Source organism: Mustela putorius, unplaced genomic scaffold, assembly GCF_011764305.1.
Source record: "Mustela putorius furo isolate JIRA1106 unplaced genomic scaffold, ASM1176430v1.1 tig00000596_pilon_pilon_pilon, whole genome shotgun sequence".
Taxonomy (NCBI): Eukaryota; Metazoa; Chordata; class Mammalia; order Carnivora; family Mustelidae; genus Mustela; species Mustela putorius.
In genome coordinates, this window is record NW_025421428.1 from 8748274 (window position 1) to 8764790 (window position 16517).

The 16517-nt window shown below is 47.8% G+C and overlaps 1 protein-coding gene across 8 annotated transcripts in view; it reads left to right on the forward strand.

Annotated features, from left to right (window-relative positions):
- The window catches only part of RALGPS1 (Ral GEF with PH domain and SH3 binding motif 1), a 270593-nt gene that overhangs the window by 102730 nt on the left and 151346 nt on the right, over positions 1-16517 (forward strand). For 6 of the 8 annotated variants that reach the window (XM_045082428.1, XM_045082426.1, XM_045082429.1 and 3 more), the window contains 2 exons: positions 1203-1292; positions 3933-4025. In XM_045082428.1, coding sequence (XP_044938363.1) covers positions 1203-1292; positions 3933-4025 — 183 coding nt within the window. The remainder of the gene's footprint in view (positions 1-1202; positions 1293-3932; positions 4026-16517) is intronic. The other 2 variants (XM_045082430.1, XM_045082433.1) reach the window with 1 other exon arrangement.

The following is a 16517-nucleotide window of genomic DNA, read 5'->3' on the forward strand; positions in this document are numbered from 1 at the left end:
CTATGGAAACCCAGGCATGTCCTGGAGGCAACCACAGATAATTACGCGGAAAAAACTTTTCTATAATATTCCTACTTAACATAAAAAGCAAATTTTTGGTTCTTGGTTATTCTTGTTTTCTCGTTGAAAAGTGACTATTTCAGGAAAGAGAAAAAAATCTAGTTGCCGCAGTAAAGGTGCTTTGTTAACTCTAGACTATCTTTATTTTAATTTGTAAAATTCAGAGGTTTTAGATGCCTTTGCCTTCCTTTCAACTCCACACCTCCCTGTACTCGGCTTAGCTCTCTCTCTCTCTCGGCTGTGCTGTCCTCCCGCCTTTGGGCATCCGTGGGTCACCCAGCACTGTTGTTACAGTAGCGAGACATAAACAAGAAAGTAACCACTTCCCAGACTTTCTTGGCACGGAGCCCCTTCTGTGTTGTACTGAGGTGTCATGTGGGTCTGCTATACCCTGGGAGACAACTTGCTTGTTCCCAAAAGGATTCAGGGGCTTGGGGATGTTGATTTCTGTGAGAGGTCAAGCATGAATAATGTTCTTTTCTTTTTTCTTTTTTTGAAGCATGAATAATGTTCTGAACCCAAAGTACCGTCATGTCCTTTTGGCATCGGTGGTCTCCAGAAAAACATGTCCCTTCACCTGCCTTGCTTTATGGGTCTTTGAAAGACACTTGCATATCATTTAAATTATTGGGTGAACCTCTCCTAGAAAATTAAATTTGTTATGATTGTGCAAACTTTGGTGAATCCTACTCAGTTGAGGTCTGGCTGGGGATATAGATCTCACAGTGGTACAGCCAGTGAACATATGTGTTTGTCTGGCCATTTGTCGATCCATCCATCCAACACCCTGGCCATGGTTTCCCCACAGCTGACAGCCTTCTGAGCAGGGATCTGTCCGAATCATCTCAAAATTTCCTGCCACAGCTTCAGAGAGATTCATATGTTGTGGAGGCCCAGTAATTCCCCCGGGTGATGAGGAAAGTACTTGTCTCTCGGCATCGCTGTGTGTGTTCGAGAGGGGGTGCTGAAGGAGGGCCCCACCTGCAGGGCTGGGTGTCGTAAAGGACCCCTCCGCCACCTGCAACCCCGGGCTGCGCTCCTCCAGCTTCCTGACCCCCCGCGGTGGGCGAGGGTGATGAGGGTGGTCCAGGGCTTAACCATTTCTCTGGTGTGTGTGTGTGTGTGTGTATTTGACTCTACAGGTCAGTTTTTGGGTTGTTCGAGAAATTCTAACAGCACAGACTTTAAAAATAAGGGCAGAAATCCTGAGCCATTTTGTGAAAATAGCCAAGGTAAGCTCTTTCGTTATTATGTTTTCCTCTCTCCCTCCCTCCCTTCCTTCCATCCTTCTTGCGGAATGTGTTTCCTTAGTACTCTGAGAGCTGCCTTGCTCTGGGGGTACTGGACTGCGTTCAAACAGAAGCTGTGACCTGACTTCTCTAGGCTGGAAGACCCGCCTACATGCCTGCTCGGCATCCCCGCCCCCCTGCACGCATGGCCCTGTGGCCCTCTACCCGTTACGATGGCAGTCAACCGTTCTCCTTAGCTGGCTCTTCAGACTCTCTATGAGACCCTGGGGGCTCCCTCTGGGGTCCATGCCTCCTCCTGTTTCACACTCAGCTGGTCCGGGGCCCTGCCGGGCTCTGTGGTACCATCACCTCCTGCAGTCTTGTCCATGATCCACAGAGCTCACCCCACTGCCATCCCCACTCCTACCCCCTGCCCTGATAGGTTCTGTCCTTGCCAGCTGTTGAGCCCCGGGCTTAGGTCTGTATCCTGCCTTTCCCTCCTCTTCCCTGATGCTGGCCATTCTCATCACTCTGCCAGCTCCTCCCCTTACGCCGCGGCCGACCACAGGGCGTGCCTGCAGCCGGGCGGCACACTGCTATTCTGACTGGTTCCCCGTGTGCTGTGTGCACGTGCTGTGTTCCCACCCAGACTCTGGGCCCGCTGACCTGTACTGATGTCCTTATGAGCCAGGCATCACAGCAGCCGCTCTACTGAACTGATTGTGTTCAATGTTCACATTGTTATTCTCCCACTTCTAGAGGAGGAAGAGGGGTTTAGAGAGTTGAGCGGCCATGCCCAGGGCCTTGTAGCGAGCGAGCTGCAGCATGTCTCTTTGCCTTCAGGGGAGCTGCTGTGCCGCCCTCATGAGAAAGTTAAGGGCATCCATCCAGAAGTATGTCAGGGGCAGCAGATAACTTTCATGCCGTGTGCATTCGGAAGCGCTTGGGACTGTGCTGGGGCTGGGCTTAATGACGCTTGTTACTGTCAGTGCGTTCATGCTGGGCCAGGAGAGAAAGTGGGGTGAAGTTCCGGGCCACTGGTGCTTTCTGGAATGGAGTTTGCGGTGCCTGTCCAAGGAATCCAAGCCGGTCCCACCTTAACCTCTGCCATCTTCCAGTGCTGGCTCATCACGCTGGCATTGTGCCCTGAGGCTGTTCTTGTGCAGACCCCTCCTTCCTCGGGGCCTTGGTTTCCCCTCTGCAAAATGAGACGGCTGGATTAGAGGGACCTTCCAGCTCCCAGAGGACCTCCCACGGGACCTTCAGCTCGGAAAGAAATTGTGTGACAGGCATAGCCTTTCAGATACATAGGATGAAATTCAGTCCTCTCAGAGAATCTGTTATTACACACAGGAAACAATTAGAGATTGTTACAAGATGTATGAAAGGACGTATTAACTTGTGTGGTAAAGGAGAGATCTGAGGAGGAACAGAGCTGCGAGGACTAGACACAAGGGCTTTTTATTATTCGTTCGTTCACTAGGCCCTATTGTGCGCCATATGCGGCACTAGGGATATGACAGCAGGGACAGCTTCACCCCTGCTCTCGGGGAACACCTGGTCCAGGGTGAGAGAGAAGCAGGTCAAAGTGACTACAGGCCAGTGTGCTAAGGAGATGCACAGACTGCTGTGGGAACACGTAGGCAGGGGCCCCGAGCTCCCTAGATTTGGGAACAGGGTCAGGAGAGTCATACTAGAGGAAAGGCATCTGTGTTTGGTAGTACCCAAGACAAGTGAGGGGGCAGGCAGGGGGAGTCTTACCCACAGGCACAGAGCACTCCCCCAGAGCCAGGTGCTGCTCTGGCACTTGGCACACACCATCCCAGATAGCATACGTGCCTTGGTTACCTTCCTTGTAGGCGCCGGCATGCCAAGGCTTGGCAGCTCGCTGGGACACACGGGGATTGGGAGCGGGGATTGGAACCAGGTCTCCTGGCTCTATGGAGCCTGCTCTCTGGCCCAAACTTCACTGGCTCCCAAGAATGAGAAGGGGACCCCAGTCCCGTTACCAGGTTTCCCTCAGTGCCAATCTAGAACGTCTTTCTGTACTTCCTCTTGGCCGTGTCCCCTGCTCTTCTCTTCCATGGTCAGGAGCTCATGTGAGACTGAATTGAATCCAAATGTTCTCACCAGCGTGGGGTCTGGCTCAAAGGAGCACAGTCAAGTGACTAAGAAGCCAGAGCTCTGTCTTCCTAATGTAGGGGGTGGAGGCCATGCAGATTGGTGACATTTTTCCTTGGGCCCTCTTGTTCTGGGTGTAAGGTAGTCATAGAAGACCCACATGGATATTGCTGGCACAGCCGAGGCTTCAGATTATAAAAGCCTTTTGGGACAGTTCCGATTCATCTAAAAAAAGAACATTAAGGACATTATCAAACCTTATCCCGAGCCACGTTTCTGTCCAGCAGCCAGACTAGTCAGCTTATAAAATTTTGCAAGTGTTCTAGATGCAAACTCACCTTTTGACAACTTGAGAAAAAAAGCATATGGTTTCTATGAACTCCATAGAACTATATTTTCTACATGAGATATTTTTAAGTATAATCGAATTTCCTAAATATGACAACATTTGGTAACACTTGAGCATGTTTTTGTTCTGTTGTTTATAGCAGCAAAATAATCTATTCCATATCTTTTTTTCAGAAACTTCTAGAACTCAACAACCTTCATTCTCTCATGTCTGTGGTATCAGCATTACAAAGTGCACCCATCTTCAGGCTGACAAAAACCTGGGCTGTAAGTTAATGCCTTTGATTTTAACTCTCATTTCTCTGGTGAAATCCTTTATTCCTCAAGCCCCTGAAGGCTTTCTCTGACTGTCTGCCCTTTGCTGGTCACAGAGGATTACCATGGGATCCCTGGGCCTCCTGTCTCCTTCAGGGACCTCAGCCCCATTTTGGGATGAGGAAGTTAGGAGGGTGCCAACATGGCTGGGGCCCGAGCCCCCTCGAGTGGATCTTCCTGGACAAATAACGTCACGTGTAGTGGCTGGGTCAGTGACATGACTTCTGCCCTCCACTTGGCTGGCATGCTTCTCTGACAGGCTCCAAACTGCCCTTGGGAGAAACCTGTGGCCCTCCTGTAGAGAAAAGTGGGGTTTTGATTTGTTTTTATTCCTGAAGGCCGTGGATAATTTCAGCTTAGAGGTGGAGTCTGATAGTTATATAATTGAGTCTGTAGGAAAGTTTTTCTGCTGTAAAAATACTTTAAAAATATCTCAGCCCTCTTTATCCTCCTTAGCTTGGCACAGTGCCTGACATGGGGGAAGTAATTGCTGTTTCCATAGCTCATTAGCATTCACCTCCTGGCCCGCCTGGCCCAGGGTCTCCCACAGCCACACAGCCCAAGCCTTTCAAGACCTGTTTATGTCCCACAGAACTGAAGGGAACTATATGGAATTGTCAGCTGTGCTTCTGCAACTCATTTCCGAACTTCTTTCTGCCAGTCTGCGGGGCTGGGCTCAGTTTCACACTTGGCTAATTCAGGGGCCTTTAAAACACTTAGGGATTATGTTGTAGGTGATCAGAAATGAGCTGGTTTTTTTAAATTGCTATTTTCCATAGACTTAGCTCTAGCAAAGTGGAGTGAGACGTCTTAGCCTGGAGTTAGACACTGGGGGTGCGCTCAGCCACTGTTCAGAGCGTGACTTCTGTGGGACTTGTTTCCCTCTGCGCACTCAGAGGTTGGCCTAGAGGAGTGGTTTTATGTCAGTGCTTTGTGGAGCCCCAAGGGTTCTGTGGAACCCCAGGGGCTGGGGAAGAGGAGGCTGGTTCCACCAGAGCAGCTCTGTGTGCCTCGGTTTGATGGGCTGGACTCCGGGGTGGATTTCAGTTCAGCAGTGGCTTGCGAGGTTGAAAGCAAATTTGGAAGCCGCCGGTCTCTCCTCTTGTTGCCAAGGCCTGTGAGTCCCTGCGTCCATCTGAGCCATGAGGCTTTTTTTCAAAAGTTGCCTAGAGAGTCTTTTTCAAATGAATTTTCCATTATTTAGATGCTCTTCTTGTTTCTTGAGCTGCTGGGAGCTGCGTGTGGACTCAGATGAATTATGAATCTCAGCATGCACAAATCTCGCCGTCAGCAATGTGGCGACCCTCCGTGACCCACAGAAGCTGTATAGTTGGTGAGGGCAGAAAGGGAGTCTTGCAGGCCATCCCTCGCCCAACCTGTCCTGTTGGCCCTAGGACAGTGGTTGGCACAGAGCAGTGGGAAATGGAGGGGCCCCGCTCCCCCTTTATCACCTTCATCCTGATCACTGCAGCCTAGGGGACGGAGGCGGCTGCATCTCTTCCCGACACTCTCCCCGTGCCTGTTGTTATGAGCCCCCAGCACTTCTACTCTGTGCTTCTGTCCCCTGTCTTCCTCTTGCTGCGAATGCCTTCTTTCGTGGTGAGGTCTGATCTTCCTTTGTATCCCTGGTGCCCAGCTGAGTATTTGCTTGTTGTTTGCGTTCTCTACGTCTGGGGCGCTGAATCTTTTCCTTCATTTGCCATTATTTCTGGTATTGAGATCGGCCAGTGAAGTATTGCCAGAAAAGAGCTGTTTCCCCTCTCCTCACTTTTCCCTTCACCTGGTATTGGGGAGACCCCAGGGGCCCACAGAGCAGGGAGGAGCAGGAACACAGGAGACACTGCCATCGCAGCCCAGAGCGTTAGTGCTCTTATAGTCTTCATTTAAAAAAATTGATTTATTTGTTTTAGAGAGAGAGAGGAGGAGGTGGGCAGGGTGGAGGGAGAAGGAGAGAGAAACCCAAACAGACTCCGCGCTGAGTGCAGAGCCTGATGTGGGGCGTGGTCTCGTGACCCTGAGATCAACCTGAGCCCGAAACCGCAAGAGTCAGACGTTTTAACTGATGGTGCCATCCTGGTACCCCTCGAGTCTTCATTTTTTAGAGAGGGAAGCTGAGGCTCTAGGAGGTGTGGTGGCCTGACAGAGGCCTGACAGGACTGGTGAGTGCCAGAGCTGGTGTGATGGCACCGTGCCTTGCCGGTGTGCAGAGTCCGTGCTGTTGGCCAGTGCGCTGGATGGCTTGTTGGTGGTAGAGCCTGATCTTGGAATCAGGCGGGGCCCAGAGCAGGGAGAAAGAGGCACACACGTTGGGAAATGGTGCTGGCACTCCAGCCCTCAGAGGCAGCGTGTGACTAATGCCCTGAGTGCTGTCCCTGGGGTGGTTGAAGCCCTGGAAATCTGGAAAACCTGGAAAACCTGGACAGAAGGGAGGTCCGGGTGTGGGCAGACACCCGCCCCTTGGTTGCACCATGGACGACCTGAGCAAGGGCCAGTTGGTCCTTAGCTGTAGGCAGGGCAGCCCATTGACCTATCCGTGGCTGGCTGCAGGGTGCCCGCAGCTGAGGGACTAGGGATGGGTCGGAGACCGACACTGAGCACAGGCTCCCACACAGTAGGCCCTAGTAAATGCTGACTCGTGTGCAAACAGCGAGGGAGTCACCTTCTGCTGGCTCAGAGAAACACAGTTAGGGTCTGATTCATCCCAGCACTGGGGCCTCTCCAGAGTACTGGCTGCCTCAAGGCCACGCAACGTGAGCAAGACAGAAACGGTCAGTTCTGGTTTCCTGAGTACGTGCTACCGTGCGGCTCTTACTCATTCTGCAGATCAAATATTTACCGAATGCTTCCTCCATGCCAGGCCTCAAGGCTATGGTTAAGGGCCCCGTCTTTATGGGCTTTTGGGTTGTTCAGAGGAGACAGACACATTATTGTGTCCCGTCTTGCTGGTGTAAGAAGTGACGGATAAACATTTGTTGAGTGTGTGAGGCAGTGAGCAAAGAGCTGTCCAATGGTAATAGGAGTGACACAGGAGACCAGGACAGGTGGGTGTGAGAGAGAGCTACTGGGGTGTGCTGGAGCCTCGGGCATCAGGGAAGGCCTTTCCAAGAAGTAAGGCCGTGCTAAGTTGGGCCTGAGTGACACGGAGCCGGCCATGCCAGGGTGGGGTTGCAGCCAGTGTGAAGACCCACAGCGGGAAGACACGGGGTGCCATCGGGAAACTCAGAGCTGGTGTGGCAGGGGCACCGTGGGCCGGGAGATTGATGCAAGATGCCGTGGGTGGGCTCTGGCCCATCGCCAAGGGCTTGCAGCTCAGGACAGGAGTTAGGTTCTGTTTTGAGTGCCCGGAGCCGGACATGATCTGGCTTACAGCTGCTTTTCATTTTTTGTCTTTTAAATTACGGTTGCTACTGTGTGGAAAACAAACTGGGCGGGGAGTGCAGGGGCCAGGATGGGAAATGGGGCCTGATCAGGAGGTCGGGCAGCATCCAGGAGTGAGCCGGGGTGGCATGGGCTGGCGAGAGGCAGGACACGGGAGAGGAGGAAACGGACGGGGGGGCATTCTGAAGGCAGACCTGGTGGGTTTGTGTGGTGGGGTGTTGGAGAGGGGGAAAAGAAAGGAATGGAGAGGATTTCTAGGTTTGGGGCTCGAGCAACTAGGACGATGGTGAAACCTTTTCTCTGGTCAGAGGGGTCCCAGGAGGAGACTGACTTACTCACGAGTCACCTGGGGGTATAGAATTCCTGGAGTCTGGGTGAGTCACTCTTTACAGTAATTATAGTCATGTGTTCCACACACACACACACACTCTGCTGGCTCTGCATGTTCCTGTCATGATTTGCTCTTTCCTACTGAATCGATTCAGGCAGTTTGCCTCATCTGCGGCAGCAAGGGGAAATCATGGCCAATGGGTCAGGAGGCCTGGTCTGCAGGGTGGGGACCTGGAAAGGGAGCCTCTTGGGAGGGGGGGCTCTCACTGCAGACACCTGGGGGAACGGGGTCCTCAAGCTCTGCAGTTTGGACAGCCACTTTGCAAACGTCCTGAGAAGGCAGATTTGTGGCATGCACCTATTTGGGACTTTCGAGTCTTTTATTCAGGAAGTGCCTCTGTTCCCCATGTCTGATGTCGTGCCCCAGGGAACCCCCTCTGATGCTGCTGAGAAGGTGGTGATAGGCATGGGCTGCCGCTTTCAGGCTTTCCTCAGCCTTGGCTCAGGTGGGAGGCAAGACGGCTGAGGGGGGTGAGGAGATGGAGGGCAGAGGAAACCAACGTTTGTGTGAATCGCTCCCCTGTCGTTCCTCATAGCCGCGCCTGCATTGCTTCTCAGAAAGTCCCAGTCATGAGCTCTGCTGACATTGTCACCCTCCTCTTCCTTTCATTGCCGCAACAGTGGACACTTCATCACCCCCTTCTCAAAAGCTCTCCTGCCCTTGGCCTAGTCCTCTTCTTGCTGTTCGGACAGCGGGCTCCTCCCTGACTGCTTTCGTTGCTCCCGCCCACTGGATGTAAGTGTTCTGTGAGGCTCTGACCCCAAATCCCGCCCTCTCATCCGCTTCTCATCCCTGGGGGCCCCGTCGGCACGGCATGGAGAGCTTCACCAGCACGTCCGTGCCCAGTGGAGGCAGCCTGCTCCGCTCATGCTCAGACTCTTTCTGCAGCCCTGGACCCGCATTCCCACGCCTGCTCCGCACAGCCCTCTGCTTGCATGTTCCTTTGACAGCTCATGCTTGGCATGTCTGAAATCAAGCTTTGGTTTCCAGGAAGTGATCACAAGTGCCAGAAGACTCTCCTAGCAGATTGTGTTTTGGACTCTGAGGCAATATGGTAGACGGAGCTGATGGGGAATAAGCCCCTGCCTGCTCCAATCACACAAACACAAATAAATGCCAGATAAGATACAACCAAATCAAAACCCCAAGAAGCACAGCTGAACCAGCAGCCAAGAGAGGGGAGTCACCATGCACTACAAGTAAAGCATGCTCTCAGAGGCAGCACCGTGAGCACAGCTGAAAGGAAACCGCTGTGTCTCAGCTTGGCGGCTGGCACTAGGGTTCTCATGTGTGGGAGGACTGTCTAGGTTGCAGGCCCCGTGCACATGGGAGGCTGGAGCTCAGCTACCCGCAGGAACCTGGAACCCCTCAAGTGTACCCATCAGAATGTCTCTGTCCAGCCTGGGGGAGCCCCCTGAAAGCATGAGTACAGAATGTCACCTATGGCAAACTGTCACCCAGCCTGTACCTCAGGCAGCTGTGGAGTCCGAGGACACAAGACCTGAGATTGTGTGGGGACCCTAGGCCAAGCAGTGAGGGGGAGTGTCCCATGGAGAGTAAGAGCATAGGCTCTTGAATCAGATACCTGGGCTCAGCCTCAGACCCGCCTCTGTGGTAAGGATTAAATGAGTAAATATATGAAAAAATGTTGAGAAATGTGTCTGGCACATCAAAAGTGTGTTGGGTGAGTATTAGCCGTGGCTGCTGCTGTTAGCATTATTTTGGACTCTTCTTGACTGTTCTTGAGTGAGCGAGGCCCGGTTATCTCTGACCTGAGATCATCACCATCTTCGGGCTGCTGTCAGTGCTCCTGGTCTCTCTGACCCTCCCTCACACCACCACTGGAGTGATTGACCCAGAAGAGCTCCAGCGTCTTCGCTTTCCTCCTCAAAGACTGCTTTTCAGACTCTGCCACCTCTTGCTTGGTTGGGGGCTCTGTGCCCGCCCCGCTCCTCCAAAGTGGGAAATTTGGATCTAACCCTGTGAACGCTATTCTTTAACCTGCCATTTGAACATTTCACTCACCACCCCCCATTTTATAGTAGTGCATATATCGTCAGCCAGTTTTTAGCCATCATTTGGATTCCTAACCCTGGACTCCAGTGATCCCTGAGAGTCAGGGGAGACGCAGAGCTGGGATAAGAGGATCGGTATGTCTTGGTGTTTTGGGGGGAAACTTGTGTTGGAGAGTGTGGTGCTTAAAGAGTGCACACAGGTAGAGAGCCTACAGCAGAGTGTAGAGGACACAGCAGAGACATTTTGGCAATGGCAGCAAGTACCAAAAGGTTTCATACCTACCTCACACCTACTTCCTGACCTCAAAAAACAAATCATAAACCTTTCCACCATGGCCAGTAGATTGTCTGCCTCCACCAGCAACATAGGCCCGAGTCATGTGTGGAAGAGATGCAAGAGTTGGCTGAAGGAATTTTTTGTTCATCCATGGCCACAGTTAGCTCATTCTGTCCCCCTTTGGTTAGTAGTTGCTGTTCAGGCTTAGCTACTTGTGATTGGTGCCCTGGTAGCAAGTTGAGTGGAAGTGTCAGAAGAGTAGAACAAGTAGCCAAAATGGTCATGATATGTCCGTGATTGCCAGATGGCAAGACTAAAAACATACTTTGCCAAGTGGCAAGTTTCTACCTCTCTACGCCCTTTCCAGTCTTTTTAAAATTATTAATTCTTTTTTATTTGAGTGTAGCAGACACACAGTGTTACATTAGTTTCAGGTGTACACCGTAGCGATTCAACGAGTTTATACATTATGCTGTGCTCATCACCGTATAGCTGCCATCTGTCACCACGGAACCCCGTCACAGTGTCATTAACTGTCTTCCTCATGCTGGGCCTTTTATTCCTGACTTTCTCATTCCATTACCAGAAGCCTGTATCTCCCACTCCCCTTCACCCATGTTGCTTACCCCCCATCCTCGTCATCTCTGGCAACCATTAATTTGTTCTCTGTATTGATAGGTTCGATTCTGCTTTTTTTTTCTTAAATGTTTCTTCCTTTGGTTTTTGAGTCAAATCATATGGCAGTTGTCTTTCTCAGTCTGACTTGTTTCACCTGGCACAGTACCCTGGGGGCCCTCCCATGTTGTTGCATATGGCATGACCCCGTCCTTTTTATTGCTGCGTAATATTCCATTGTATATGAATACCTTATTGTCCTTACCTGTTTGTCTGCTGATGGACTTTCAGGTTGCCTCCATATCTTGGCTGTTGTGAATAATGCTGCACGTAGACATAGGAGGGCATCTACCTTTCCAGTCTTGTCCAAAGCAACATTTCTGCCAAACTGGAGCTCCTTTGAGCATCCTTGTGCATTCCTACCTCCAGGCCACTGCTCATGCCTTTTTTTTTTTCTCTCTTTTGGCCTTGAGGGCCTCCCCAGCCCTGTCTCTGCTGGTTGAAACCCTTAGACACTTGTTTCTATGACTACCTCTCTCTGAAGGTCCTCTTTCCCATAACAGAGTTCGTTCTCTCCAGAGCCCTCTTATATTGTTTCTGACCCTTCCTGTCTCGGCTAGCCTTTTTCATTGTTCAAGCAGGTTGGACAAAGGGAGACACACATTGGATGCCTGACTCCTTACTTACCCAGACCAAGTCTGGAGCCAGGATGGGCCCTTTGCAAGCTTCCATTTGGGGATGAGTCTCAACCCTCGGGGGCTTTGTGAGAATGTCTCCCTCGGTTACTAGGAGCAAAATTTTTAAAAATTTAGTAAAATTATTGGAAACACATGGCAAAAGCTTTCCTTTAAGATTATACATTATGTATGTATGCATGTGAATGTATGTATATATGTGTGTGTACATGTAAACTGTTCAAGGATAATGTTTTTAAAGGGTGAACTCACGGGGTGCCTCGGTGGCTCAGTCGTGAGCCACCGAGGCGTTCCGTGAGTCTGAAGGCAGACAAAGGTCTGCCCTGAGGCAGACCTCCGTCTGCCTTCAGCTGGGGTCATGATCCCATGAGCTTAGGTCCTGGGATTGAGCCCTGCATGGGCCTCCCTGCTCAGTGGGAAGCCTGCTTCTCCTTCTCCCACTCCTGCTTGTGTTCCCTCTCTCAATGTGTCTCTCTGTCAAATAAATAAATAAAATCTTTAAAAAAAAAAAAAAGGTGAACTCATGACTCATATAGATATAAAATGAAAACTTGCAAAGATTTTAAGTCATTAATTAGTGAGAGAACTAGTAAAATATTACAACCAGTGAGATATTATCAAAAGGGAATCCAGAGTACTAGACTTCCATAGTTACACAAGGAATGCCAAAATAGTTTTTAAAAAGGTTTTATTTATTTATTTGAGAGAGAGGGAGAGAGCACAGGCAGGGAGAGTGGAAAGCAGAGGAAGAGGGAGAGGCAGGCTCCCTGGTGAGCAGAGAGCCCAGTGTGGGACTCGATCCCAGGCCCCTGAGATCATGACCTGAGCTGAAGGCAGAAACTTAACCCACTGAACCACCCAGGCATCCCAGAATGCCAAAATAATTTTTTCAATGGCTACAAAACTACCATTCCCAGGGTGATAATCAGTGGCATTTCTTGATACATAATTTGCCTTTCTGTGGATATGACTACATTTTCCACAAGTTAATTTCTGTATATACAGAGTTTCAGAAGGCCTTTGTCACAGACAAATGGGGATAGGCAGCCCAGAAACCTCCGAAGTTTCCAAGTCACAAAGTTCCCTTATCTTACTTATGACAGGCTCCATTGCGAATAGTTTACATTAGATACAGGACTTTGTAGCTTAGTTATTTTTCAGAAACTGATAGTTTGTATCAAAAAAAGTAAAAATGACTTCTAAGTGCCCTCCTTTTACTCCTCATTCACTCCGCACTCAGTCTGCTCGATCCATTGGTCCATAGAGTGCCCACAGCACTAAAAATTCTTTCCATACCAACAGTAGACACTGGAATTGAAATAGAATTTTGAGCCAGTTTTAACGTATTTGGAGCCACAGACTTTTTGTTGAGAAGCATTTCCACATATCAAGAATTGTTACTCTGTTGGAAAGCATTTCCACGTATCAGGAAAAGTTCTTCTCTCAAGACGAGGGAACAAGATACCAATGTCCTCATAAAGAGGATTTGGAGGGACTTTTTTCTTTTTCCCTCCACGGAAACATTTTCCAGATTTGAACTATTTACCAGATGAGGGAAGTTTTCGTCATTAGTCAAATGCAAGTGCCACATGCAGATTCTCAGAGCATGTGTGATAAGGGAAATTTCCAGAAGCAACCTATTTGACCCAAGATTTGTGATCTTCCTGGTTTTTGACCCTGAGGTTTATGATTCCCATTTATCCCATGCAGCTGACACTTGACATCATGAAAATTGTGTAATATCACTATTCTGGGACTTGATTTTTACTTTGTAATTTTAGTATACTTTGCCTCTATGGTCACAGACCCTTTCTCAATCCTAATTTTGTATATTTTTGCTTTTTGCCCTATTTTAAAGAGGGTTTACCTGTTTTGTTGGTATAAAAAGTAGTTCTTGGGTCTAATTATCATTTCTATAGGCTTGGCATTTAGTTTAGTTTTGGAACATACCAGTTTATAATTTTATCTGCTAATCCATTTCCCTTACTTATTCCCTACCTATTTTCCTACCTTCTTGAGTTGAATGTTTAGTTTATTTATAATCTCACTTGTTTTAACTTGAAAAGAGTTTAAAACCATGCATTTTCCTCTCAGTACAGTTTTGGCCTCAATCGTATAACTTAACATATGGTTTCTCATTGTTTGTGGTTTGTAAATAGTCCATAATTCTGGCTTTTATTTTTTTCTTTTACCCAAGAGTTATTGGAGTTTTCAAAGTTTTCCAAGCATTTGGATTTTTAAGTTATCATTGTTAGTTTTTCCATTCTTTTATTCAACAAATACTTAGGCAGTGTACTCTCTGTGTTGGGAACTGTACCAGATTCAGGAAGTGGCGGTGTGAACACAGCCAGCATGGCTGTTCTTTGCTTCATGGGATTTGCTGTTTGCTGAGGGAGACACATGTTAATTGCACAGTTAACCCCAGTCATTATGAATTATTGTGGAAGAAATTCAGGGTGCCTCATGGCTTCAGCTTTGCCAGAAGTGAAGTTGCCTATTGTATTTAGTAAACTCTTGATCCTATCTTCTTTTCTTTTCTCTTCCTTTTTTTTTTTTTTAATTTTTATTTATTTATTTGACAGAGAATGAGATCACAAGTAGACAGAGAGGCAGGCAGAGAGAGGAAGCAGGATTCCTGCTGAGCAGAGAGCCCGATACGGGACTTGATCCCAGGACCCTGAGCTCATGACCTGAGCCGAAGGCAGAGGCTTAACCCACTGAGCCACCCAGGTGCCCCTTCTTTTCCCTTCTTTAAGATTTTAGTTATTTATTCGAGAGAGAGCAAGCATGCACAAGCAGGGGGCGCAGCAGAGGGAGAGGGAGAAGCAGGCTATCTGCTGAGCAGGCAGCCCCATGTGGGACTCGATCCTAGGACCCTGGGATCATGACCTGAGCCAAAGGCAGACGCTTAACCCCCTGAGCCACCCAGGCACCCCTTGATCTTATTTTGTTACCTCTTTTCCTATGCATGAGTACTTTCAGTATCTGTTTGACTGTGGCAGGCAAGTAATTTATTTTCTTGTATGTAGTTTTGGTGCCTCCTTCTTGAGGCTTCCCTTAAGCTTTGAAATCTCAAGAACCCTCAATTAGTATGAGGTTTCCAGTTTATGGCTCTAGTTGTAATAAAAGTTTGAAACATGCAGGAATAAATCCTGGTTATTTTTTGAATAAACAAACTCTACATTTGAAAAATTAAGTCTTGGGACGCCTGGGTGGTTCAGTCAGTTAAGCATCTGCCTTTGGTTCAGGTCATGTTCCCAGGGTCCTGGGATTGAATCCCACGTTGGGCTCCCTGATCAGTGGGGAGCCTGCTTCTTTTTCTCCCTCGCTGCTGCTGCTGCTGTTCTCTCGCGCTCTCTCTGTGTCAAAGAAATAAGTAAAATCTTTAAAAAAATTAAGTCTTGAAAGAATTTTTTCAGCATACTACATGCATATTAATTTTAAAATTCACTAAGTACAGAAAGTATTAGTGAAACAACTAAGACTCATTGATCCGTCCCCCATATCCCATTCCCCAGAGGCAACCACTTAGAGTTATTTAGTGATTTTTTTCTGGTAGTTTCTGTCACATTTCCACCGATGTGTTTTTGCTACAATTTCCTGATCCATTCACTTTAGGTAATAATTGGTGACTTCTTTGTATGATGGATTTTGGTTTAGTTTTCTCGAACTACCTTCTTTCTTTCTTCAAAAATATTCACGTTACTGGGGCACTTGTATGGCTCCATCGGTTAAGTATCTGACTCTTTTTTTTTTTTTTTAAGATTTTATTTATTTATTTGACAGACAGAAATCACAAACAGGCAGACAGGCAGGCAGAGAGAGAGAGGGGGAAGCAGGCTCCCCCCCCGAGCAGAGAGCCCAATGCAGGGCTCAATCCCAGGACCCTGAAATCATGACCTGAGCCAAAGGCAGAGGCTTAACCCACTGAGCCACCCAGGCGCTCCAAGCATCTGACTCTTGATGGCAGTTCAGGTCCATCTCAGGATCGTGATTTCAGGCCCTGGGTTGGGCTCCGCACTGGACATGGAACTTAAACAACAAAACAAAACACTCACGTTACTATAGTTAAATCACTCTTGTTAAAGGAATATTAGTGTTTTAGTTAGTAGGAATGTGTAAATACGCTTCTCTATAGAGTCAACTAGTAAACTATGAGTAACGTGTCCTTCCTGGAACACCATTTTGATTCCCTGGAATTTCTAATTCCCTTAAAAAAAAATTCTTACTTTAACTACCGTCTGTCTACCAGATAAAATATGTAATGTTACATAATACAGTATTACAGTGTTACATAATTATAATAGAATATTATAGCGTATCTATTACAGTGTTATGGTATATATAATATATAATAGTGACTATATAATGTTACATGATAGATGTATAATGGGTGGTATATCTGGTAGATTCACATGCACATATATACATATATAAACTATTATGTATATTTTATCAGATTCTTATAAAATACTTTTGACCCTTGAACATCATGGGTTTGAACTGCATGTATCCACTTACATACAGAATTTTTTCAATAAATACAGTCCAGTGCTGTTTATGTATTTTCCCTTCCTCACGATTTTCTTAATATTTTCTTTTCTCTAGCTTTCTTTACCATAGGAAAACAGTGTCTGATACATATAACACACAAAATATGTATTAATTGACTATATTGTCAGTAAGGCTTCTGGTCAACAATAGTGTTCATAGTTAAGGTTTGGGGGAGTCAAAAATTCCATGACGATTTTTGACTGTGTAGGTGGTCAGCTACCTAACCCCTGCGTTGTTCAAGGTTCAACGACATATATATTATATATTATAAATATGTAGTTTTTAGATTATTTTATTATATAGAATCATATTTTATAGTATGAGACTTTTACATAATATAAAAAATCTTTAAAGTATTTTATTTTAATTTTTTATTATGTATAATAAATAGATCTTGGGACACCTGGGTGGCTCAGTGGGTTAAAGTCTCTGCCTTCAGCTCGGGTCATGATCCCGGGGTCCTGGGATCAAGCCCTGCATTGGGCTCTCTGCTCTGTGGTGGGGAGCCTGCTTCCTCCT